Source organism: Trichosurus vulpecula, chromosome 2 (genome assembly GCF_011100635.1).
Source record: "Trichosurus vulpecula isolate mTriVul1 chromosome 2, mTriVul1.pri, whole genome shotgun sequence".
In the NCBI taxonomy this organism is placed as follows: Eukaryota; Metazoa; Chordata; class Mammalia; order Diprotodontia; family Phalangeridae; genus Trichosurus; species Trichosurus vulpecula.
In genome coordinates this window covers 436,529,885-436,557,816 of record NC_050574.1, presented here as the reverse complement: position 1 = coordinate 436,557,816, position 27,932 = coordinate 436,529,885, and the positions used below count along the sequence as shown (strand labels likewise).

The following is a 27,932-nucleotide window of genomic DNA, read 5'->3' as shown; positions in this document are numbered from 1 at the left end:
GAGTAAGTTAAAATAAAATTTTAAGCCGTTATGTATCCAGTGAAAACACTCTTGAGTAAGATGTTATCACCTTTGAAATTTTGAAAATTTTTCTGTATGATAACGCTACTGTAAGACCTGCTTGCCTCTGCTGTAATCAGAATAACTGCAAGAGATAAATTTTACATAGTATTCTGAACTTGATGCAAAACTTTTCAACTCAAAAGTATAAGGTCATCTTTTTTCCAGTGCCATTCTTTCAGTTGCTCCCTAAGTTCATTCTGGCCTCTAATCTCACTTTTATATTATGTAAGAAATTACATGCATTAATTGGCTGAATTTTTGTCAGTTATTTTTTTTTAAAGAAAATCGTAACTTAACACTGGTATCTCTACCCTATGTTCTTTGAAGGGAAACCAGGTAAGAGGTGAAAATAGATGCTTTTTATCTCAGCATCAACATTCATTGGTATATAATAGTTTTTGCTAAAGAGACTCCAGAATGACACCGGAAAACCTACTTAATTTTAGTAGCATCAGGCTGTAGAAGACTCCTTAGGTCAGTCAGCACTCTAGTGATCTTTTTTTTTAAGATCAGAATTCTAGCTACCATTCAATCAACAAGCATTTATTAAGTCTCTCCAATGGCCCAGACACTGTGCTAGGCACTGGGGTACAAAGCCAGAAGTAAAATAGTCTCTGCCCTGAGAAAACTTACATTTTGTCAGGGTAACAACACTTCTGTACATAGGGGGGTTTGCCTTTTCAAGAAGGGCCACCTCTTCTTGTGAAAAGGTAAAGGAGGAGAGTATTAGAAGGTATCTAGGTGATGGGAGATGAGCAAGAAGGAAGAAGAGGGAGCTCTTGGTGAATGACCTCAATATGAGGCAAGACTGAGAGAGTAGAGTGGGGAGAACATTGGGAGGCTTGGAAAAGATGCTGTGGTAAGTGGGATAACGTTGATTAGGAAGAGAAGAGGATAAGATCATGTAACGTGAATTTGTAGTGAACCTAGTTGGCCCAGTTCCATGATTTTTCTCTAGCTTTGTTCAGCAGCACGTGGATTGTAGCCCATACAGCAGATGGTGGGAACAATCCAGGGGTAAGGCTAAATCTATAACAGGACATGGGGGCAATGGAAAGGATAGCATAGGGTTAGATCGATTCACCAAGGGATTAAGATAGGGAGAGGAGAAGAGTGTAGCCAGAGCTGTCCAATGGTGACGACCTAGGAAAGAATGGAGGGAAGGAAGGGTTGGAGATTGCAGGGAGGATGAAGAACCAGGTTTGTGGTTGGAAGGCAGAGGAAAAGGTAGAGTCACAAGAGATTGTGATTAAATAAAAGAATTTCAGAGTTCATGAATATGGAAGTGGAACACTTTGTAAGTGAAGTCTAGACCCAGAGGATGACCATCCCTGTGCAGCTGAGTTGGACCGGAGGAGTAGGTCAGGGTATTGGAGGGAATGTTAGTATGTATGTTGAAAGTCCCCTGCTATGAGGATAGGAGTTGGGGAGGAGAAAATTGCTCTAAGCCAGGCATCGGAGTCATTGAGAAAGGAAGGAGGATATACTGGAGGATGGTAGACAACAGCTACCAGAATTTTGATTGGAAGGTAGATATGGATTAAGTATTTTCCAAGAAAGAAAGGTTATTGAGTGAGAGTGGTAGAGGGAAATCCTGAAAGTGACAATGGGGAGTAAGGAGTATTACATCTTATCCACCACAACAAGTGGGTCGGGGTGTGAGTAAAAGTGCAGCGAGTCCTGGAAAAGTGACCATGGAAGCAGTTGTCATGAGGGAGCCAAGCTTCAGTGCATGTGTGAAGATAGAATGAGAAAGGAAAAGATTTAAGATAAATGCTAGTTTATTATCTAAGATAAATGCTAGTTTATTATCTGTGGATGTACAGGTGTTCCAGAGAGCACAGTGGAAGAGGTGGATAGGTTTAGAGTAAGGAGTTGGTGGGATGAGTTGACAAGGATGGAAATTAGGGCATCATCAGTTAAGGGATAGAGAACAGAGTTTGAACAGTGTCAGCCAGTTCAGAATCCATGGGATAAGAAGTTGATGAGTGATAGTAACAGAGTGAAGGTTTTGAAGTAGCAATTGGGAGCAAGGATTTGGCTGTCTTCTAGCTCACTGTGGGGTGGAATAGTAGTAATGGAGAGTATTAACAGGGGAGAAGTAGCTAGCTCTGAAAAAAGTAGCAAGGGATGAGGTATCTTCTGAAGAAAGCAAGATTTCTATGATCACCAGAAAATGAGAAAAGTGTGATCAAAAAATAAAGCTCTAGGGTGAATGGCAATTTATTAATGATAGGATCAGAGGTTCCAGGAGAAAAAAGGAGGTTAAGGGGTGACAGGGACTTGGGAGGGCTGGAGTCCTGCTGGATAGAGTTGAAAGTGTAGGGGAAAAGAGTAGGATGGGAGATGATGTTTGAGCTCCACAGATAAGTTAATTACCTAATTAAGCATTTACTATGTACAAAGTACTGTACTAGGGAGGCAGAGCCAAGATGGCGGCTGGAAAACTAGCATGAGCTCCCCGCCGAGTCCCTCCAAAAACCTATAAAAAATGGCTCTGAACCAATTCTAGAACTGCAGAACCCACAAAACAGCAGAGAGAAGCAGGGCTCCAGCCCAGGACAGCCTAGATGGTCTCTGGGTGAAGTCTATCCCGCATGGAGCTGGAGCAGAGAGGCGCAGACCAACCAGATTGGGAGCCGGCAGAGCGTGCCCTAGCGCCCTGAATCAGTGAGCTGCAGCAGTTACCAGACTTCTCAACCCACAAACACCAAAGACAACAGAGAAGGGTAGTGGGAAAAGCTGCAGGAGTGGAAGGAGTTTGCAGTTCGGCCACCGCCCCGGGGGCAGCAGAGGTGGGGCAGCTACAGAACTACAGCTGCAGTTGCTTCCGGCCCCAGGCCCACCTGGTGGGAGGAATTAAGTGGCAGATCAGAGCAGGAGTGAAGAGCCTGCTGAAGATCTAAGTCCAGTCCGGGTTGGGGGTTCTTGGGGAAGGAGGAGTGCTGGTGTGGCAGAGCTGGCACATGCCCCCAAGCTTGGAACATAGTTCTCTTAATTCTACAAGCAGTCATACCCCACTGAAAAATCTCAAAGTTCAAGTTAGTTGGCTGGCAATATGGCCAGGCAGTGAAAATGCACCCAGATTCAGACTCAGACTTTGGATTCATTCTTTGGTGACAAAGAAGACCAAAACATACAGCCAGAAGAAGTCAACAAAGTCAAAGAGCCTACGACAAAAGCCTCCAAGAAAAACATGACCTGGTCTCAGGCCATGGAAGAGCTCAAAAAGGATTTGGAAAAGCAAGTTAGAGAAGTAGAGGAAAAATTGGGAAGAGAAATGAGAAGGATGCGAGAAAACCATGAAAAACAAGTCAATGACTTGCTAAAGGAGACCCAAAAAAATACTGAAAAATATACTGAAGAAACCAACAACTTAAAAAATAGACTAACACAAGTGGCAAAAGAGCTCCAAAAAGCCAATGAGGAGGAGAATGCCTTGAAAGGCAGAATTACCCAAATGGAAAAGGAGGTCCAAAAGATCACTGAAGAAAATACTACTTTAAAAATTAGATTGGAGCAAGTGGAAGCTAGTGACTTTATGAGAAATCAAGATATTATAAAACAGAACCAAAGGAATGAAAAAATGGAAGACAATGTGAAATATCTCATTGGAAAAACCACTGACCTGGAAAATAGATCCAGGAGAGATAATTTAAAAATTATTGGACTACCTGAAAGCCATGATCAAAAAAAGAGCCTAGATATCATCTTTCAAGAAATTATCAAGGAGAACTGCCCTGATATTCTAGAGCCACAGGGCAAAATAGAAATTGAAAGAATCCATCGATCACCTCCTCAAATAGATCCCAAAAAGAAGTCTCCTAGGAATATTGTTGCCAAATTCCAGAGCTCCCAGATCAAGGAGAAAATACTGCAAGCAGCCAGAAAGAAACAATTTGAGTATTGTGGAAACCAAATCAGAATAACCCAAGATCTGGCAGCTTCTACATTAAGAGATCGAAGAGCTTGGAATGCGATATTCCGAAGGTCAATGGAGCTAGGATTAAAACCTAGAATCACCTACCCAGCAAAACTGAGTATCATGTTCTAAGGCAAAATATGGAATTTCAATAAAATAGAGGACTTTCAAGCTTTCTCAGTGAATAAACCAGGGCTGAATAAAAAATTTGACTTTCAAACACGAGAATCAAGAGAAGCATGAAAAGGTAAACAAGAAAGAGAAACAATAAGGGACTTACTAAAGTTGAAGTGTTTTGTTTACATTCCTACATGGAAAGATGATGTGTATGATTCATGAGACCTCAGTATTAGGGTAGCTGAAGGGAATATGCATACATATATATATATGTATATATATATATGCATATTCCCATATATATATATATATCTGTTTATGTGTATATATATGTTTATGTGTATACATGTATATGTGAGTGTGTATGTATGTATATATGTATGTGTAGAGAGAGAGAGAGCAGGCACATGGTGAGTTGAAGATGAAGGGAAGATATCTAAAAGAAATAAAATCAAATTAAGGGATGAGAGAGGAATATATTGAGAGAGGGAGATAGGGAAAGAATGGGATAAATCATCTTGCATAAAAGTGGCAAGAAAAAGCAGTTCTGTAGGAAGGGAAGAGAGGGCAGGTGAGGGGGAATGAGTGAATCTTGCTCTCATCGGATTTGTCCTGAGGAGGGAATACCATACACACTCAATTGGGTATCTTACCCCACAGGAAAGAAGAAGGAAGAAGATTTTAAAAAGGGGGGGATGATAGAAGGGAGGGCAGATGGGGTGGAGGTAATCAAAAACAAACACTTTTGAAAGGGGACGGGGTCAAGGGAGAAAATTCAATAAAGGGGGATAGGTTAGGAAGGAGCTTAGTCTTAGTCTTTCACAACATGAGTATTGTGGAAGGGTTATACATAATGATACACATGTGGCCTATGTTGAATTGCTTGACTTCTTAGGGAGGGTGGGTGGGAAGGGAAGAGGGGAGAGAATTTGGAACTCAAAGTTTTAAAAACAGATGTTCAAAAACAAAAAGTTTTTGCATGCAACTAGAAAATCAGATACACAGGCAATGGGGCGTAGAAATTTATCTTGCCCTACAAAAAAGGAAGGGAAAAGGGGATGGGGGGGGAGTGGGGTGACAGAAGAGGGGGCTGACTGGGGAACAGGGCAACCAGAATATACGCCATCTTGGAGTGGGGGGGAGGGTAGAAATGGGGAGAAAATTTGTAATTCAAACTCTTGTGAAAATCAATGCTGAAAACTAAATATATTAAATAAAAAAAAATAACGAAGAAAAAAAGAAGTTACACAAAAAAAAAACCAAAACACCAAAGTACTGTACTAAGTGGTAGGGATACAAATAAGAAAAGTAAGCCAGTCTCACTTTCTCATGGTAGAGACAACACACATATGGAAAGGTTTCACCTTCAAATCAGGTGGAAACATCCAGTAGTTCTTAGGATACAGGGGCAAAGCAGATGGTAATGCCTCTTCTGTAATGTCATTGTCATGTCAACAGATTACTTGATTAAACAGTACTTAATGTTAAATGACGGAGTTGACTAAACTTTGGTTGACTTTGAAAAATCTATAAATAGGTATTTCTTGCTTTAGTATTTTCTATACACCCAATTTTTTTAACTGAATCTCTTATTTCATTGGCATAAGTAATTCCCATTGAGAAAACTCCCTGTACCAATGCAAATCAACACTACTCTGCAACCTGTAGTTTTAAACTTAGTTGCCTGGAGTGACACAAGTTAACCAATGATTTGCCCAAAGTCACCCAGCCAGTATATTTCAAAGGCCCAGTTCGAACTTCTGTCTCCTTGACTTCTGTGCTGGCTAGCTACTCTTGTCACACTTTTTACATTTGCTAGAGACAAATTTGAGTGTCTTTCTAAAATACTTTACTTTGATATTTTGATGTTTTCATTTCCTTTATTTGATTTAAATCAAATATTTATTATAAAAGTATGCCGTTTTGTCTTAATCAAAATAAATACTTTTTTTTTAACTCCTTAGGTACACTTCATGTAGGTGATGAAATCCGAGAAATAAATGGTATCAGTGTAGCAAACCAAACAGTGGAACAGCTACAAAAAATGCTTGTAAGTAAATAATTATCTGTTCTGAGACTGGGGACAGGGAGATTATTTTCAAGTTCACAAAATCACATATTTTGTTTTTACCTATAAAGTATCTCTAGTAGTTTTATTAATGTGGACTTTGACTTTCATATCAACAGAGATTTGATAAATGGTTCTCATGTAAGAGAATGTAGAAATACATATTCTTCCTGAACATTCTTGTCTTCAATGTTCCTTCGGCATCCTTGTTTTACTGAACAACAATATAAAGACCACTTTGCCAGTATCCCATCCTTGTAAATTATTTACTGTACTCCATTTTCCTGCCATGAACATTGTAGAAAATCTCCTTTATGATTATCTAGATTGATGATTATGGCTTGCTAGTTCACCCAGAGGCCAGTCCAGTAGAAGACCTCATCACCTCATGCCTGACCTATTAGAGTAGTGTTTTGGTTGGTCTCCCTACTCTGGTCCGTTCTCCACCCCGCTGCCAAAGTGATCTTCCTAAGGCACAAGTCTGACCATGTTATCCCCTACTCAGCAAAATCCAGTGGCTCCTTACTACTGCCTAGATCAAAAATAAAATCCTCTATTTAGCATTTAAAGCCCTTCTGTTTCAATAATCTGGCTAGCAGCTGTCGTGGTGGTGAAAGACCAACACAAGCCCAACAACAAGCACTCTACCAGCATGCTGCAAAAGCCCAGGTTCTTTTGATCTGCTTTACTAAGGAAAGCAATGTTAAGGGGTTAGCAAGCTTACTTTAATTCATCATACAAATACCATTCACTTAGTTCAGGGGAAAAACAAATTACAAACATCAACAGACAGACCAAATACAATTCATAGTTACCAACATCTAAGTTCAGCCCTGGAGTTCATAACAAGGGCTGGCCCAGAGTCACACACGCCACCATGGCTGTGGGTAGGAGCCCCAAAAAAGAGGAAGCCAACCTCTGGTTTTATATCTTTTTCAGGGTCAGGGGTAAGTCACACATGTGACTCACCCATGTGACCTAAAATCATCACAAAGAGGCAACTTAAACCCACGTGGTCTAAAAGCCTCTGATGTACCAAACACGTCACTCAAACTCATGTGTAAACCAGGCCTTCCCCTGAGGCAAGGAGGTCACCAAGGACTCCCAATCTAATCAAGGAAACAAAGGCCAAACTCTTCAAGGACGCTTGGTTGAACTGAGTGCTAAGAGCCCATTTTGTTTGCCAACACACCTTCACAACCCAGCCCCTTCCTACCTTTCCACTCTTCTTACACTTTAGTCCCCTCCTTGTACTCTACACTGTGACACTCCAACTCACAACTCAGTGCCTTTCCCCTGTTTGTCTTCCATGCCTGGAATGCTCTACCTTCTTACTTCTGCCTCCTGGCTTCCTTCAGTACTCAGCTCAAGTCCCTTCTGCAGAAGGCCTTTCCCAGCCCCCTCTCCACCTCTATCACTATCATCCCTCCCCCTATCCCCTTTCCTCTGAAGTTGCCTTCGGTTTGCCCTGTATATATCTTATGTATATAGTTATGACATATCTGTCTTCCGATGTTGGCTTCTTAAGTGCAGGAAATGTTTTTAACTTCTTTTTTTGTATCGCCACTGTGTAGCACAGTGCCTCGCACATAGTAAATGTTTAAAAAATGCTGGTTATAGTCAGCTGAATCATAGCAAGAAGTTTGATTACTCTATGAGGCTGGGGGTAAGGTAAACTTCATTTTCAGCCATCCATGCTCAAAGTTTTTGACAGAGAAAGAGAGGAATTGGTTCCCAGATCAGTTTCTTTAAAAACCAGTAAGTGGCCTTATCTTTCTAACTCTACTTAAACACATATGCCATCTCTTTCCCACCCTCCAAGTCGCTTCATGATGACATTCCTTCCCTTGATTCACTATTATAGGAATGTCAGGAACAATCAAAAATTGAGATAAAAGTGTTATACAGTGCATTAATGCTATAGCACATTACATGTAATTTTATGTGATTAGTTCCGTTAATGACCATTTTATTTCTGCTTTTTAAAAGTTTTAATACTAACAAGTGTTGTAGTGGATAAGATCTGGCATTTCGGGTCATTTCTATAAAATTAGTTAAGAGTGTAACCTCCTATCATGTCACTGTTTCTCTGAGGAAATCATATTTTACTTAGATCATTTGAGGGCCTTTTCTAAGAAACTAACCGACTGTGAATTTAAGAACTCTCTCTCTTTTTACCAGCTCTTGTTAACATAAAAACCCTAGTTTTTAGGTTCATAGGATCCAATGTAAACTAGAATTTTTTACTACTTCATTTTTTATTATAGAATGCAACTATAATTTAGGCCTTCCTTGACTGTCTCACAAATGTTAAACAGTTTCTTAGGATGGTTGTTTTCCTGCAACATTATTTGAAAAGAAAAAAAAAAACACCCTTTATTTTCCAGAGGGAAATGCGGGGGAGTATTACCTTCAAGATTGTGCCAAGTTACCGCACTCAATCTTCATCCTGTGAGGTAATGAACCTAATGAACTATTCCCATTTCTTCTCAGTCTTGTAACTAACTGCCTGCTAATGGCTGAATGTTACTGCTTTCTGGAAAATTGTTTCTGCCTGTGCTGTTAGATCACGCACACCAATTTTACAACAAAGATAACGGAACAGAGGAGTGGGTCCTACCCATTGCAAGCTCCATATGGATTTCGTCAGCACCTTGACTAATGCTTTGCAACCTAAAATCTAAACTGAAGGGAGAGAGTCCTTATGTAATGATTTAGTGCTTTTGGAAGAAAAGATAGACTCTCAGAGAAAGAAATAAGATCATAATTGCAGTAATATTTCCAGGAAGAACTTTTTACTTCCTTGTTAAATACTCACAAATAGTTCTTCTTTCCAAGAAAGTGAGAAGTGATCTCGTAATGTAAAGGGTTGACTTGAGATCCTGTTTCAGTTTCAGGAGTTTTATTCAAATAATTGTGATGATTCTTATTGAATAGTTTGCATATATAATAGTGAATTGATGACTTAAAACTATTGAAGATAGATACCTGTAGCTCTTTTATGGATTTGTTTAAAAGTTAGCTTTATAATGTTTATGAAAAATTAAATTTGCCAAAGTAGTTCCCATGTATGATATTAATCTAGTGTTAGTCTAGTTATTGAATAAAATGAGAAGCTTAACTTTTAGAATGTTTTTCATATTTAGGAATATAGGGTGACATAAATTATGTAAATATAATGTAAATGGTACCAATCTTTCATACTACACATTCATTTAGTTTGACTAATACTCCTTCACACTGGGATTTTTTTTAAAAAAATTGTAAATATATATGTGCATTGGTATAAAGTGTGCATCCATGAAGTTAATTTTTAAATGGTCAACTTATTGGAGGTTATTTGGAAAATTGAATTTGTACAAGGGAATTTGAGGGAATAATATGTTATTTCTGTTTTTTTCTATTAAATCCTATAAACTACAGAAGAGAAAAGTCAAAGGACTTAATATTTTACTCCAAGGTATCTAAAAGAAATTATATAGAGAGTGTATCTTTTTTTTGTAGATTTCAGTGAGCCATAAACACATTTATTAGTAGCAGATCTAGTATAGGTTCTACCATATTAGGTCTTGAGCTCCTCGTGGTGGCTGCTCTTGGAACTTCAATTAAGGGTATATCCCTAAAGATTAAAAACAAATCCAGGATTCTATGTAAAACTGCGGATGGGTGGAAAAAGTGAAAAATGTAAGTAATTTTAAATATTCTAGAGAAGCTAAAGTGTTCATGAAAAGATACTTTTAATTGGTACTTTAATATGATTAAAGTTTGGAGGTTTTATGTCCATTGCCACTGGGATACAACAATAGGTGTCATAAGTTTAAAATTCTGGACCTCTAAGAAAAAAGGCTTCTTACTTAGAGACCCATTCCTTTTGGCACACAGCCTCTCTCTCCTGCCACCACTTTTCCTCTCTCCAAACGCACGCACGCGCGCGCACACACACACACACAATTTTTAGTGTATGTGTCTGAGTAGGGATTCTATAGAAGGTTTGGTACTTCTTCCTTTTAAAAAGTGACAAAAATTATCTTTGAAATATTCTCAAATATGAAATGTGCTAACTTTTCATTGCCAAGAGCATTAAAGAAAACTGGTAACAAAACAGATTCATTTAATGATTTTTTCCTCCACTTGATTTATTCTCTTCTATTTCATTTGGTGTTCAAGAAAACCATTGTCTGTAAAATAAGCAGGAAAAGGCCTGAGAATAATTCTAAGTGTGATAACTTTGATTGTAAGTGTGAGCAATAGGACAAAGCAGTATTAGCATAAGTAAATTTTACTTCTGGGAACTTTAGCAACAAGCGAACATTTAAAAGAGGGCTCCTACTTCTCTTTACTCTTATTTACTTGTAAAAATTAGCATCATGTTTGAGAGAGATTCTGAGCAAGTTGAAACATTGCCACTATTTTCCAAGTTCAGAACATTTCAGGAGTTGGCATGCCTCGACACTGAAGCATCTCAAAATTTAGAAATACTCATGCAAAGTCCTTCTTAATGCATTAGCTCATCATATTTAACATCCTTAGCACAACAGTCATACAGTCAGGTTTGCTTTTCAATTGCGCTTGTTGGGATTTTAATCTCTGTCACTTTCCTGGATATCTGTTAAGGAAATCAAATGTTACAGAATGTTGAAGAATAAAACTAGTGGGTTAATGAATGAAGTCTTCATTTATTTGAAAAATTTGTAATCTTCATTTTTGCAACATCAGTCCATGCTTCTACAAAGTTATGCAAATCTCTGTGGAAATGCTGTAGCTAAAACTTCCCAAAAATGGTTGTCAGGTTGTGGTTGTAACTGTTGATGTAATTATATGTGCTCCTGTGATAGTGTTGTGTTAATGAACCTTGTGTCTTATTTCAGAGAGATTCCCCCTCTACCTCCAGACAGTCCCCAGCTAATGGTCATAGCAGCACCAACAATTCTGTTTCGGTAAGACCTCTAGTTACACACAGCCAAAGTGTGAACGTTTTGTTGGTGCTCACCTGCTCACTGTTCTAGTCATATGTGTTCAGTGGGAATATTGTCCTTCTGCTAATGTACAAGGGCCGCGACAACTCCAACATGGTTTTCTCCTGGAAAATGTTTCATCATTTTCTTCTCACTTTAAAAAAAAAAAAGACTCTGTAATGAGCTAAATTCAAAGAACTATAATGCACCCCAGTTGTAGATGTTCCAAAAATGTTCCCAGCCTACCCCCTGGTATTGTTTTTCTGAAACCTAAGCAAAGGCTTTTTAATTTTTTCAGTTTTTTTTAAACAAGTAAAAAAACAAGTGCGTTGCAGAGCAGAAATTTTTGGGTGTTCTCATATTTTGAAGTTTTACTCTTTGAAAGATAATTCACAATGTGTATTAGTTTCCGCTATCTAAGTTTACGAATTGGTGTGCCCTCTGCTGCTGTGATACATGCACAATTTTTGTGAACTATGAGCCTTGCCTGGATATGAAAAGCAAAAGGAGTTGGCTTCAGATTGCACTGTAAACCAAGCTATCATCACATCTTTAACACAAAGTACTTTATATTCCATGTGAACTTGGGGAACAGAGATACTGTAGTATTTAGTTTTTCTTTAAAAAAAACTCTCATAAAATTTTGAATGGTTTTTATTAAGTACTTTAAAGTATAAAGTAATTTTAGGTGGCAGCACATACCTTATATAATAGTGTTGTTGCTACCATTCATCTGGTTCTGAATATTTAGCACTCCAGTAATGCAGTTTAAATGTCCTCAGATATGTCAACAGCTGTATAAAATAAAATGACAATTTAGAAATAATCTTAGTTGCATGGTATTCATACTAAGGCATCATGAAAAAAAGAGAATTATGGAAGATAATTAAAATTTTGTCAACTTTTTTGAACTTTCAAAATAAACATAGACTATGCAATAATTTATGGCACATCTAATATTTAATACCTTTCAGATTATAAAAATTAATGTAGATATCTTAAAATCCAATAGATTACCATTACTGAGTTGAAAAGGGCAATAATCTTTCCTTTTATTTCTTATTTTTTAATTTTTATCCAAGGGGGGAGGTGGAATTTCAGTTGCAGGTGCTTTTGTGTTGAAGATGCTGAATTTTTCCTAAAAGCACATTTTCTGTCTGCTTAAACTTACCTGCTTTCTTCAAGCTTGCTGCTAAATGGCCTGGGTTTTATTTCTTCATTAATTAAAGTGTTTCTGAGAAATACTTCATATTTCAAATATAAATCTGGCTTGTGTTTTACCATTTTATAACTAACAGAACACACAAATTGCCTTGTGCTCTTGAAAAGTAAAATGAAAAATTTTCACCTGGGTTGGCTTTATTCTACAGGACTTGCCATCAACTACCCAACCAAAAGGACGACAGGTGAATAGACATCCTCTGTAGAAACTTTCCTAAATTTAGTTGCTAATAGCCAGTCCCTTCTTATTCTTTTCCATCCCATACCCTTTGCGTATTGGTCTATAACATTTCAGCTTTGAAAGCTGGTGTCATTTCATTTTAACACATGATACATGACTAATTCTTTACATGAGTTCTTTGTACATATATGTAACTGTGATTGTTATTGTAATTTCAACCTGACATTTGGTATTTCTGATTAAGAATTCAGCCTTGTATATTGACTTTCGAGGTGGAAATGAAACTAAACCCTTTGTTTGAACCCAGTAGTAAACATTGTATAAGACTGAAAACACTAAGCTAAGCGCAGGAAATTACTAAAGCATTTATTGATTGAAACCTAAAAGTTGTTTTCTTAAGTTTAAAAGGGGATTTTAAAAGCCCTTTGGAAATGGAAAATAAAATTAAGAATGAAAGACATCCCAGCTTCTTTACTAGGCCAGAGTCATTAGGACAAAGATTCAAAATTGTCTGCGTTAACAGTTTTACAATCATGACAAATGCCCAAAATATGCTGTTCCTAGTGCTTACCACCAGGAAAACCATTTTCCAATTGCCGACACTTAAAAGAGCACAGGGTTTTAAGTATAGATGTAGAGTTTGGCTATTTTTACAGGCTGAATTTCTGAGAAGCAGACTTTTAAAATCATGAAATAGTCAGATTGGTTTTACAGTGACCTAACCATTAACATTTTGGTGTCATTACCCAAGTTACAGCTTTGTTGGATTTTCATTTGAGATTTAGTATTAAATAATGGAATTATAAAAATGTTTCATATAAATTGAAAACTGGCATTTCACCCATGTTGTAATCATGTAAATATTTTTATCTTAAAGACTTCATCTTCTTAATAAAATGCTCTGAAACTGACCCTTTATAAAGTATCCTTAGAGAGTAGTTTTATCAGTACTTGAATCCTAGAATTTATTTTTCTGATTAATTCCTTTTCTAATTAATTCTGTTACCTAACTTGAAGTACTTGCATTTTAACATCCCTAGGGAAAAGTTGTCGTTGTGCACCCATCTCATATGCCGACCATGTAATTACAGTGATTGGGCAGCTAGGTGCCAGAGTGAATATAGCATTGAGCCTGGAGTCAGGAAGACTAATCTTCCTGAGTTGAAAACTAGCCTCATTCACTTTACTAGCGGTGTGATCCTGGGCAAGTCTCTTAACCCTGTTTGCTTCAGTTCCTCATGTATGAAATGAGCTGGAGAAGGAAATGGCAAACCACTCTAGTATCTTTGCCAAGAAAACCCCAAAATGGGGTCATGAAGAGTTGGACACAACTGAACAACAACAAAAATTTCTTATATATTTTTCTATTTCTAAAATGCTGGCCACATGTGTTGTCTACTTAACTGTGTTCACTAGATAAACCCATCCCTGTAATCCCCTTAGAAGTAATACAGTGAAACACCTTTTTTTACAGATAATGAAGTCAAGACCCAAAGTGGGTAAATGACTTGTCCAAGGTGACACAACTAACAAGTTGCAGATTCAGGGTTCAAAATTAGGATTAGCACTCCATGTCAGTCTAATTTTTCACAGTATCATGCTACCTTCCATAGTTCCCGCATGCATTAGAAACTCAACTCTTGAGCTATATAGCCTAAGGGATGCTTCCAGGGTGGCATTGGCACATCAAAAAAGAGAAAACTAAGAAAAATCTGTCTACCCACCAAAAAAGCAAAATACTACAAGGACCCTCACCTTGAATTATATTTATGTTTAACTTTAATATTTGGAGACACTTCCAATTCCGATGTCATTAGAGCCTATAATTCCTGCTCCTTTGTAAGATGAATTGAACTTCAGAGTATACGGGGAAAGTGAATATTGCTAAGGAGTGTTATCATTTGTTTTAATATTAGTATCATTAAAATATATTTAGGTTTAAAAGTGACAGGTTTAATGCTAAACATTAAAAATCCTAAGTATTTAAAAACTGTCCTCCCCATAACTTAAGACTTATTCTGTAAAGGGTAATGCACAAATCAAATTTTCAATAAAGGAAAACTTTCATTAACCCTGAATGGTTAAATGATTATAAAACATAATAGCAGCATTAAATTGAGAAAGTTTATATTTGCTAGTTTTGAACCTTTAGGTATTAAAGATAATGTAATAGGGGTAATCAGGTCCTGATCATCCATATTATAACAGTGCTACCTAATTTCTGGTTTTAGATGTTTTCTGTTCTTCATTTTCATCTGTCATTTTTACTTTCATCTTTTTAGTTTCTTTTTGTTTTTTAAGTGTTATGTGATTACTAAAAGGATATTCTGTGGCACCCTTTCTTACAAAATCTTATTTTGTAGATCTATGTAAGAGCACAATTTGAATATGACCCAGCAAAGGATGACCTCATCCCCTGCAAGGAAGCTGGTATCCGATTTAGAGTCGGTGACATTATCCAGATTATTAGTAAAGATGACCACAATTGGTGGCAGGGTAAACTGGAGAACTCCAAAAACGGTACTGCAGGTCTCATTCCTTCTCCGGAACTTCAAGAATGGTATGCATTTGTTTTCTGTTCAAAGAAAGCCATATGTTTCATGTTTGGTCCCATTTGTAAATTTGATTTACTATATAACATGTGTGGTTATATGTACTTTTGCTTCCCTGGCCAAAAAAGGTTTAGGTTAAGAATTTAAGGAATCCGTATCAGCAGCATCATATCAGTCCCTTACAGACGAACTGGAGAATACATCACTTTTATGGCTATCTTAAAAAATTTTTGACCACTTATTATAGACCCTAAAATTGAACAGTGCTTCCCTTTCCTGTTCCCCCTCCTTAAAAAACCACATGTTCATTGAGTCTAGGTCATTCAAAATGTTTAGGTTTAAAATATATTTTGTCTTCAGGATAATCAAATTATTTTCTTTGTGATTACCAGTTTTCTCAAAAAATATATTTTGTATGGAAAAGTATTAAAATTATTGACAATGAAGAACTGGATAAACAAAGCGAATTTTTAGTTTTTATATATTCTTAAATCTGCAAAATGAAGACTAACAGTGTAAAATGCAGACTCCACACGCAGTCTGTTGTTACCGTTGTTACCTGTTTAAGTAGTGCATGTTACCTAACTAATACGTCTTTGAAAAATTCTGCTAGCTTTACCTGCATTTGTCCTGCTGCACTCTGCCAATAAATTGCAGGTAAAAAGATAATTTAGTGTTTCTCAGATTTCCCCTCCTAAAAAAGATTTGAACCTTTTTACACTTGCCTAAGAGGATTGTATGAGCATGGTTAAGCTGTTGCAAAGAGGTCTGTCCCTAGTCATCTTTAATCATCTCCTGCTCTTCTTGCTCCAAGTCTGTTCACAGTCCCGGAAAGTACTCAGTCATTTTTTGATGAGTTGGTTCATTTGACAATATTGTGGTTCCCAGGTAATTGAACAACTCTTCACTTTCTCTGTAACGTGAATCTCCCTTATAGATTTTTCATAGCCAAATGTAATGGCAGTATTAGCAGCTCCACTTGCAGGAATATAAATGAAATCATGCACATGGTATCTATGAACATGGTTTCTAATTAGGTGCGTTAGTCATGCTATTACTGCTACCCACATTTGTGAAAATTTTTTTTAAAATGTCATATCATAAGCATAATATTAAATCATTCTGTGGGCTCCAAACATTTTTCTGCCAGTCAGATCATTCACCTAAACAGTGTTACGCTGTCTTTAAGTGCCCTGATAGCAACTATTTTCATTAATGATAATAGTTTATAGTTTCATGAAATCTCTTTTTCTTAAAGCCTTAAAAAAAGCCTCTTTGGGCACTGCTAACATGTCTGCTTTTGAGGTATTTTTAAGGAATTAAAGAACAGTCTCTGACAAAGATACTATGTAAGAAACACTTTTCCACTGGAAGTTCTATTAGAGCATAAATGTTATACATTTTGTACAGTAAAACCTTAGGGTTTTTTTTATATTCTAGAAAAGATCCATATGTGGGTATTCTTATTTTCAATACAAGTGGACAGTAGAAATTACTGATTATATTATGAGCATAACTATAATCTATTGAGCAAATGTTCAGTTTCCCTGTTAAGACCAAGTGACTGTGGGCCATAATTGTCATTTTTGGGTATATCCCTGTTTATATTTTTCTTTCAAAGGATCCCATTTTATAGAGGCATCCCATGTTAAGAGATATCTTAAATTCAAACCATATAGTACTTTGGAAGTGTGGAGCTGTGAGCAATTTCTTTTGGGATCTAAATCTGATTTTTGAAAGAACTCAAGACCTGAAAACTTGGAGTTCATGAGCCATACTCTAGTTGTAACTTATAGGACCCTGCATAAATGGACAGCGCTACACGGTTTGCCCAGTCCTTCAATTAAATATGTAATTCTGCAGGTTTTCCTGAAATGCAGTTAGCCCCACAAACTCAATATGTGGGAAAAATATTAATGCCTACTGGAATGTCTATATGTAGTTATCAGCCATGTGTTAACATGTGAAGAACTCTAACAGAAAACTGTTAATACGCAGTTATCCACTTCATGGATAAGTTACAGAAAATTTTTATTCCAGGTCATGTATGATTCCTCATGTTACAGTACATACTTCGAGTCTTCTCTCCTGAGGACATTCACACTTTTTTAATATTAGCTAGGCTAAAAACGTAACTAGGAAACTTCCATAGAATATATCTTGTATCTTCTAAATTATTTTTTAATTATTTAAACTACAGGTAAGATAATTTAATTCTATGACTAAATGATTTTTAGTTTTAATTTGATTTTACACAGAAAATAAATACCAGCATGTCATATACCCTTAAATAATATCTTTTTATCTTTTCAGCAGTGCTTATGCCAAGATAAGCGTATATACTAAATTTTCTTTCTCTTTCTGTGCCAGGAGAGTAGCTTGTATTGCCATGGAGAAGACCAAACAGGAGCAGCAAGCTAGCTGTACTTGGTTTGGAAAGAAGAAGAAGCAGTACAAAGATAAATATTTAGCAAAGCACAATGCAGGTAGGAAAGATGGCAGCTATCACTAAAATTGTGTCAAATGTCACTTTATCCAGATTAAATGAAATTTTTCAATCCCAGCCCAGATAACTAAAATGCCTCATGCGGGATGTTAGGCCATTTTTCAGAAAACTTGTGTCCACTTATATTTTCCAGTTATGTGGAAAAATCTCATTTATCTTCATTGAAGAAAAATACCACTTTGTGTAAGGGACTGTCACAGCAGTCATATTCTTTGTAAATATTAATCAAACTACACCATAGCCAGGTAAATGTAGTAGTCTGAATCCTTCCTTTCAGATTAGCCCACTTCTTGGAAATATCCCCTCCAAAAGAAGCCATTCTTTCAGTGTCCCAGTCCGCTGGTTCTTCTGTATAGATCACTCTTGTCCTTTGATTTTATTGAAGTACTTAGTATATATGGGAGAAAGTGAGCTCCACAATATTCAGTCTCATACCCCTGAAAGTTTGGTTTCCATTTTGAAGGAGCACTTCTTTTAAAGCCGATTGTGTTAGGTTGACTTGTTTTTCTGTAGTCCTTCATTGCTTTAAGAAACACTAGAGTACTTTCCAAGCCCTCCCTTCAGTATAGTAGTTGTCTATTATATAGGATTACATGAAACTTTCAGCTTTTTAGACTTATGTATGTGTCCAGATTTGCAACTAAAATAAATATGTTTGATTATAGCACAATAATTGAATTTCCATTACAATGACAGAAAGAAAAGTGCAAAATGACCTAAAGAATGGAATTTATTTTGTTTTCAGTTCTTGTGTATTCATAACCCTCTCTAAGAAGGAAATTGTTATGAGGAATTGATGTTGACATAAGATTTTTTCCCAAGGTTTCAGAAATTGTCTTACATATTAAATGTACAACATTAAAACCTAAGTGACTCTAATAATCCTTTTCCATAAGAATACAGTGTTTCTGGCGCTTGATGGGATATTAACTGTATTTTGCTCTGTTGAAATATAATGTGTTGTTCCATAATACTTATTCAGCAAGGAAAATTATTAAGGATTCTTAAGAGTTTATTTCTTATTCAGAAATCAGCAATGACCATTGGGCATAGCATGTGTAATAAATATGCCTACATAAATTAATTTCAAATTTGAAATTTTTTCCTTTACTTTAGCCACCCTGCATTGATTATTTTCAACAATTCACTTCACCATTTGTTAAGCAGCTACCTTTTGCTAGGTGTGTGAGTCTTCCTGATAATAGAATGGATTGCAGCTAGCTGCTGCATACAGCGCAGAAGTTCCTACCTTGGATTTGATTGCATTATATTACATAGCAATATTACAAGACAGAATGAATATAATCTAATCTCTCTTCATTTTAAACATTCGAGTAGTGTTAGTTGGAGTCCTAAAGAATCAAAAAGTCAGTTTGTTTCAGTGGAGTATTTGACTCAAACTACCAGTGATATTGCTAAATCTATTGTTGACTCAATTTTCATAGACTTTTTAGCAGTTCACAAGGGACAATTTTGAAACTAGTAATTTTTAAAAGTTACATTGTAATGCTTAAAAACAATTTAAATGCAAAATTTTATTAAAATAACATTGTGATTTATTTAGAAAGCAAGGAAGTTGCTATTTAGCATTGTCAATTCATCTTCAGTTCACATAGTTAAATGCACGACAGATGAAGGTTGTATGCAGTGTAGTATTAGATTGCCAAGTGTTCTCAAATCCAGGATATAAGAAAAAAATAAAAACATGAAATTAAGTTAAATATGGATTGAAAAGTCTTAACTCCACAATTTTTAAATTGTTTAGAGTGTTCTGTTGCCAGTTGTGAAACATCATTTTAATGAAAGATAAAACAGCCAGAAACTTTCCCTTCCTCCTGTGCTACCCTTCCCCTGTTTACTAACCTCCTCCCTAGCAATCTTGTTGTGACAGAGAGTAGAGACACACCTTTCCTCACCCCTGAAAATAGATGAAACTGCTGAAGGCCCCAGGGAGGTGAGATGGTGGCAGAAGAACACCTTCAAAGCCAGACCCAAGGTTAGGTTGAGTCTTGAGATATAGATGTGTGAGACTATTCTCTTACTGAGGAGTTTCTTTTTAATTATAGACTATTAAAGATTTCTATAATCTCAGATCTAAAAGCCACCTTTCAGCTGTCTGGTCCAGCATATTACCCAATAAGCATAATGATAATAACTTAAATTTGTATAGCACTTTATTGGAAAGACTTGGCATAAGAAGATGTGGGTTCTGCTTCCATATCTGCCATTTACTATCTGTGTGACCTTGAGCAAACCACAAATTCTCTGAATCTCACTTTCCTCGTTTATAAAATGGGGAAAATACTCTCTCTGTTTCACAGGATTGTCCTAAGGAAAGTGTTCTGAACCTCTTTGCAACATCTAGGATTTGTACTCATCCAAATTCTGTTAGAACACTGTTTTGATATGAAACAAAATGGTGTAGAACAGAGATGTCATACTTAAAGCCTTGAAAACTCCCAAGCGCAGCCTCAGCCAGATGAAAATATAATTGGAAAATGTTTTAACAATTTTTTTTAAATATGGTAAAATATAGATAATGAATGTCAACGTATAGTTTTCTAAGTTGATGTGTAGCCCTCATGGTTCTGGGTTTTGGGGGGAGTTTTGGAGTTTAACACCACTGGTGTAGAGAACAGATCCCTAAAGACTTAAATTGTATTATAACACTGAACAATTAATAATAGTATGATTCTGGAAAATCATTTAACATCAGACATAGTTTCCTCATTTGTAAAACTGGGACATTAATTGCACCACTTCTCAGGTGAGGAAAATGCCTTTGAAAAAATTCATTCCCTCCAAGGCCTCCCACTTCATTGGTAAGTATCTATTAGAAGGTTATATTGAAAATCTGCTTCCCTATAACTCCTACCTATTGATCATTGATCCCTCTGGATCCGTGCAGATTTTTTCTTATCCTTTTCCTCCTCTTCTTGCTCCTCCTTTTTTTGCATTTTTAAAATTTATTATTTTTTAACATTTTTTTTTAACTTTGAGTTTTAAGTTCTCTTCTTCCCTCTAGCCCCTAACCTGCCCATTAAGAAGGCAAGCACTATATCAGTCATACATGTAAAGTCATATAAAATGTAGTTCCATATGAGCCATCTTCTAGGATTTTATAGAATCATTGATCTAGTGCTAGAAAGGACCACAGAAGCCATCTAATCCCCCACCCCATCCCCAACAACAGCTTTTAAAATATTAGAGGGCAACCACCATGTCCCTCTAAGTTTTCTCATCTCATAGACTTGAAGTGTTCATTTCCAGAGGTTATTTTGAGGTATTTCATCATCTTGACACCCTCTTCAAAGTGCATACCGATTTGTCCAATTCCTTCCTGAAATGCCTATCATCTGAAAATGAAGATAACACTCTAGATGTGCTCTGACAATTGTTATCCCCTTATATCCTGTACTTACATAGATTCACCCTAAGATTAATCCAACTTTTTGAGCAGCTGTGTCAGACTGTTGTCTCATGTTGAGTTTGTAATCAATTAAATCCCTAGATATATTTTAGCATAACTCCAGATTTCAAAATTGCTGTTTAAGCCACATTTCTCCTATTCTATACTTATACATATAGTGAATTTTTTTCCTATATGCATAAATTTATATCTTCATTAAATTTTTATTTCTGAACGTTGACCTAGCGTTTCCACTCAGAGTGCTGATTCTGCCATTCCGCGTATTAGGACAGAGCCAACTCCAGACGCTTATGTGAAGCAGGCCCCTCAGACACTGCTCCAGGTTCCCACTAATCAGCATAATGATCTGTGACTCTGACAGTGATATCATGAAATCCAGGTTTCTTTCATCCACACAGATAGAATCAGAAGCTTTATCAAGTTTATCAGTCGTCACAATTCAGCTGCTCTTCGCTGTAATTCTCCCTTCATCTGCTAATCTAACAGAAAGAACATTGGGTTTTCTCAGCGCCGTGAGAGAATGCATGCTGGTTCTTGGTGACCATTTCTTCCCTTTGTAAGCGCTCACATACGATTTGCTCAATAACCCATTCTAGAATTTTCCTGGGGATCTATGTCAAATTTACTGGTCTGTAGTTTTCAAAATCCAGAGGTTTTTTCACTCTTATGAATATTGCTACATTTTCTTGTCTCTGATCTTCCAACATGTTTCTTGTTTTCCACAGTTTATCTGAGATTACTAGCAGCACCTCAGCAGTCTCATCTTAATTCTTTCAGGACCTTGAGACATAGTTGATCTGAACTAATTTAAAGCAGTTAGATGTCATCTTACCATCTCTTTCTATTTCCTGGGCCTTCATTTTTATCTTAGCCATGTTTTTTCTAACCTTTGCATTTAAAGATCATTCTTTCTGAAAGAAAAGGTAAAACAAAATAGTCTCAAGTGATTCTGCTCATTCTCCATCATCTGTAAACATTGCAGCATCTGCCCCACACAGTGAGCCTGTGCCTTCTTTAAAAAAACATCCTCCAGAAGTAGGTTTGCATTGTTCTTCCTCTTTTCCACAAACGTCAAGATTATTCTCCCCTTCCTGATGTAGATCTTAGTGTCTTTTTTTTTTATTTTACCTCACTCAAGTGCTTTCTGCACAACCTCCTCGTTGGCATCTTCTGTTGAATCACCTCTTTCTTTCTTTTCAGGATCCATGTTTTGAATGTATTGTCATAAGCATGTCTTCTAAGACTGCACATCCTTCTCAAACCATCCCATTTAGAGTCTCAGTCAGACAGTAAGCATTTATTAGCCACAAGCCCTATGTGCTCAGCAATGAGGATACAAAGAAAGACCAAAAAGATACCAGAGTCTAATCAGGGAGACAACATGCAGGTGACTGTGCACAAACAAGCTAGTCAGTCTTTTTTCTAAACTTGCTGAAACCTGTCTCCCCCAAAGTCAAAGTCCCAGACCTGAGAATGCTTAGCCTTTCTTTCTTCCTCCATTAGGAAGTCTAAGAACATCATCACATTCTTCCAAAGTTCCTATCTTTTTCTTTCCCACCAAATTTTTCCTTGTGGCTCATAGTTAAATCCCAGAGATTCAGAAACCAGATTCTCATTAATTCTTTAACATTCCAAGAGGTGATGCTGTCAAGGCAAATCAAGAATGTATCAGATGTTCTGTTGTTAGCAGAATGAGACTTCCTGCGTATATTAAACTTTATCCTAATAAGCTATCTATATAAAGAGGTGTTATTAACCTAGCAGATACTTTTACAAGACGTAACATACTCTTGAGCAGCAAAATTTAAACTGACTGAACTAACTGATTGCCAATAAAATTAAAAGTCCAAAGTCCAGTGGGTTTCTATGGGGTTTTTTTCAAGAAGCTTTTTGAGACATCAGCTGTTATTTTAGCCCCACCATCACTAAATGAGATGGTCACTGGATTAAAAGAGGATGTTTTCTTGTTCCTTGTATGCAAATAATAGAAGATCCTATCAGTGTCAAATTCTGAAGTTATCTGAACTAATAGCATTATCAGAGCACCCAGAGGTTAGTTTCAGAAACCCCTGTGTGAAGCAGTGGTAGAGGCTCCCCAAGTAAACCATCTCCATCTTTGTCTCAATCAAATGCAAAGGAAATTCCACACATCTGGAATGTCACTGAATTATACACAGTATATTTCCTCTGATTTTAATATGCAAGGCCTTCTTAAATTGCAAGTTTACATATAATATTTGAGGATATTTTTAACTTTTGCCTCCTGAAATAAAAATGAATATTGAAATTGTTTTCTTATGGAAAAGAGTCGGTTGGAAAATGATTTTCTAAATATTTAAAAGAAGTGACTAGGTTTGAGTAACATGCCAGGCATTAGTAATGTTATGAGCGAACTGTATTGGACAGTATTTCTGAAGCCTTGGAAATGAATTTGATTATTATTTGATGTTCAAAGCAAGTGTACTTTCTCCAGTACCAGAAAGATTACAAACCTCATTTGCTATGAAAAGGCAGTGACCATCTGCTAAGACACTCTGCTTAGAACTCCCAATAAGTCACTTTTAGATCAGGCTTTTAATGTGAACTAAAAAAGGAGATTTTCTTCATTGATTCAGTTATTTTCAAGAATATTAGAGGTTGTTCAGTGATATTTTAATGTTTCAGTTTCAATCCTTCTCACTTCTTCCTTCTCAGAAAAATTGTAAGACTTTTCTAAATACCTCTTTCTGAAGTGCTTAATTGTGCTTGCTACCACGCGTTAGAAATACTGACTGCTGTATACCAGGGTATTGCCAGACTTTTACTGAAATGCATTTATCATTTCTTAATGTGATTTATTTGCCTTGTGTTTAGAATATTGCATGGTAAAGTTTATTTTGTGCATATTATATTTTTTTATTTTACTAATATAATACAAGCCATATCTCAATGACCCCTGTACATTTTTCATGCTGTCTTACTCCCAATGGCCTCTGTGCATGTAAGTAACCCGTCAAGTGACTATGCCTCTTTATTTGCTTTTTACTATTTCCTTTTAATAACTCCTTTCTTTATCAGCTAGCAGCACAGAAACTTTAAAAGTTCTGTCTTTAAATGCTCTCCTTGTATTCCTTGTATCTCTTATGTACTTAAAAGTCCTTTTTCATTTGTTTTGAAACCCTACAACCATGTATTGATCTCATTTAGACCAGAGCAAAACCTTCTCTTGCTGCTAGTGTATAGTTAGGGCACAAATATATACCATACCTGTTTATTCGTTGGTATCTAACACATTTGTGCATATGTGTGTATGTATGTTTGTGTGGTTTTTAAATGGGCTCTTGAATAGAAGATAGAATTAGAGTAAACCTAAAGTAAAAGGACTGGTTTAACCCATTCAGAAAACCTGGCTTTTTTTAATAATAGGCTTAATTAAGTAGTTTTAAATATTTTTCACTTGATAATTTAGAGCTTGAGAGTTGCCAGAAACCTTAAAGATTGCCTTGTTCACCCCATTAATTTCCAAAGAAGTGAAGTGAATTAGCCAGCACTGTACATAGAATAGATTGTCCCAGATGCTGAAATTAGAATTGAGGTGTCCTGCCATCTGATCCTCCCACTTGACTTCTCTGCCTTCAAAGCCGACTCTTTAATCTGTCAATATAGTTCTTTCACAGTCCTGCCTTTTCTTGGTTGAAAACTATGTAGAGCCACTAATACCCAAAAGCACCTTAAGCCCTCAGCCTTACTTTTGTAACTCTTCTTCATGCTTCTCCCACCCATAGAATATTGCTAGAGAGCTTCACAACAGAGAATACCTCCTTTGTTATCAGGAGCTTTGTGCAGATGGCATCATAAACACTTGAAACTGTCTAGCTTTTGAGTCATTTTAAAACACAAGATTTCAAAGACTCCCTTATCTCCTTCCTAGTACAGTGTTATTAGGGGAAAAAATGCATTAACACTGGTTACCATCAACTAGCACCATGAAAACGTCAGAGGTTTTTTCCTGTTTTCAAACATCATGAACACCAAGTTTGAGGTTCCCACTAAATTGCATTGTAGCCTCTGACAATTTGCATTTCCAAAGTGTTTTCCTCTGAGGAGGATGATGCCCAGTTATTAGTGGTAGACCTAAAATTAGAATTGTAGTTCAGGTCTGCATTTGGCAATGTGACTTTTTACTACTAGAAACTGTTCCATATAATCAGCTCTGTTATTCTTGGTTCCTTTCTTACTCCTTGGAATTCTGTTAGAATAATAGTAGCAGCTCAAAAATGAAGTGTTTATGCGAAATTCAGATTGTATCAAAGAAAAATTTTTAAAAGGAAAAATTTAAACTCATTTCTTGGTACATTTTATAAACTATTAGGGATGCAGAAGATATTATAGACAACATAGACCCTAATGAAATCTAAAATTTTCATCAGTTTCCAAAAAAATGTGGGAGATAGAATTATGTTAACATAACAATAGTGGTTATCCCCTTTTAGAAAACTTTGATTGATTGTTTAAAAATTGGTTTCACAACAGAAAAAAAAAAGCTTCAAAAAGATTTCTTTAAAAGAAATATTTCTTTTCAAAATGTACTGGTGACAGAACTCCCAGTTTGCGAAACTTTCCAGGCTCAAGTTGTTTTGGCCTTCAGTCTATTTCCACATGACTGAGTTCAATTCAGTTCAAAATGCTTATTGTATTGAAATAGTGGCCACCATCTTTTTCATAGGAACATAGAAGGATTAAAATATGGCATCCAGGAGAAACATCTTACTCCTTTCATGTTTGAGGGTCCTGCATGCTGAATAGTTAACATGCAGGAATTTAACTAGACCGTAATCAAAAAATATGTAAACTTGACATTTTACACCTAGAAATTGTAGTTGTGAAATGCACATGTTAAAGGTTTGGAATTTAATACTAGCACAGTATCTCTCTTGAATTTAAGTGTAAACCCTGCATGCTATCATCTTGATAGTTTTAAAGCAGTATGTTGGAGATTGATTCTCCATTCATTTCTCATCATGCTCTAGAAAGAATATTTTCTAAAGGAGGCATTTAACTACTTTTAGTTAACATTAGATGTGCTGATATTGTATTCATGTTGGTTACTATCTGTAGATTTTTTTTCTTTATAGTATTGCTAATTTTCTACCATTGCAAAAATCTGAACAGCATGTAGTTTTGGATGAATTTGTGTCATTTGATGAGTATTGCATGGAGAAACATGCAAGACTTTCAAAGAAACAGATTTCTGTGCATGTATTTAATATATCTTTGGATGTCAATAATTTTAAGGTACATTTTCATAGAGCTGAAATGAATATTTTCCCTGCAAAACTTAAGTGGCTATTTTTTTAAAATTCTGAATACCTTATGCAAATATATATAAAATAGATATTTCAGATATATCTGAGTATAGTTTGTTTCAATTTTTTTTAAATTGCTATCACTACCATAATGTTGACAGTAAAATAGTAATGTTTGTATATAGAGCTTACATGAATTTTTTTAACTCAGTAACTGTTTTCACAAATTTTTGCCTTTTAGTGTTTGATCAATTAGATCTTGTTACATATGAAGAAGTAGTAAAACTGCCAGCATTTAAAAGGAAAACACTAGTCTTACTAGGTAAGTTTGACTTAACTGACCTGCTAGTTTTAATGATCAAAACTTTCTTGATTTTTTTTTGAGTTTGTAAATGTCATTATCCCCTTTTGTTTTATGAAATAGGTGCACATGGTGTTGGAAGAAGACACATAAAAAACACACTCATTACAAAACACCCAGACAGATTTGCATACCCTATTCCACGTAAGTGATTTTCTGTCTCCTCTAGAGTTGTGTACAAACTCTTCTCTATCCTTTAAAAACACATCTCACCTCTTTTGGTTGTTTTTCAATTTTACTAAATCTGAAAGATGTGTATTCAAATTGTTTCTATGTGTTTTATTCAAAATTTGTTATTTGATACCTTAGAGTACTTAGATGGCAGGAATGGCTTTATTTGGTAAATTACAGAAGGTGGAACTTTTACATTAGGAGAAACAGACAAAGAAAACGCTTTCACTGTGCTCCCATAAATAGGGTCCTAGGAAGTCTTCCAAAGGCAGTATCAGAGCCACGTCCTACCACAGAGACATACACTGTGCTTTCTGTTTCTGCCTAGACCAGGGGAGTCTCTTTTATGTAAATCCTCCCGAAACAGTCATTGACATCACTAACATCAGTTGTGATCACTGCGGTTTTCTAATCCCTGCAAACACACCTTTTAAAAGTCCATATTGTTCTTACCACTTCTAGTGACATCTAAACAGCACGGAGTACTTGGCCTTTATTTGTTTTGTAACAGATAGGAGGCTGTTCCCAAGGAGGAGGGAGTGGACTCCTCTCTGAGGACGAAGAAATTTCTTTTCCTCCAAGAGAAGAAGAAAATGTGTACCCATAAGGTTTAAGTGAGAGATCATCCAGTAAAAGTTAGAGGAAGAAAAAGATGAGTAGTGGTGACTGAATGACAGCCTCCTGAAGGATATGTTAGTACATCTGATAACAGGAGAGAAGATTGCAGTCATCCCAAAGCCTAGATCTAGGATATGACAAAGAATCTTCCAACACTTTTCAAACTCCGTGAAAACTACCCTCTTCTGGTAATTTTTGTGTCTGTAAATGGTATTGCCAGAAGCAATCTAGAAAGTACTGCTGAAGATTACAAACTCTTAAGCAAAACTGAATACTTAGAAGCGTCAGAAGAAAGAAGCAAATTGGGAGGGTGAAGTGCTGGTTAAAAAGATGGTGTCTGAAAATTAGATTTGGATTCTGAACAGATTGTGGTTTAAGCACTTATGAATGATGAGCCCCAGGCCAGGGAAGGAGTACCTAACAAGTTGGCTACAGTTATGTAAATGGATTCAAAAGTGCTTTAAACTGAAAACGAAGGAAAA

At 36.3% G+C, this 27,932-nt stretch overlaps 1 protein-coding gene across 9 annotated transcripts in view; it reads left to right on the top strand.

The window, feature by feature from the left end:
• Positions 1–27,932, top strand: part of CASK (calcium/calmodulin dependent serine protein kinase) — a 410,968-nt gene that overhangs the window by 357,541 nt on the left and 25,495 nt on the right. For 3 of the 9 annotated variants that reach the window (XM_036744927.1, XM_036744929.1, XM_036744935.1), the window contains 8 exons: positions 6,067–6,152; positions 8,558–8,626; positions 11,039–11,107; positions 12,496–12,531; positions 14,891–15,087; positions 17,450–17,565; positions 26,542–26,622; positions 26,725–26,805. In XM_036744927.1, coding sequence (XP_036600822.1) covers positions 6,067–6,152; positions 8,558–8,626; positions 11,039–11,107; positions 12,496–12,531; positions 14,891–15,087; positions 17,450–17,565; positions 26,542–26,622; positions 26,725–26,805 — 735 coding nt within the window. The remainder of the gene's footprint in view (positions 1–6,066; positions 6,153–8,557; positions 8,627–11,038; positions 11,108–12,495; positions 12,532–14,890; positions 15,088–17,449; positions 17,566–26,541; positions 26,623–26,724; positions 26,806–27,932) is intronic. The other 6 variants (XM_036744931.1, XM_036744932.1, XM_036744928.1 and 3 more) reach the window with 5 other exon arrangements.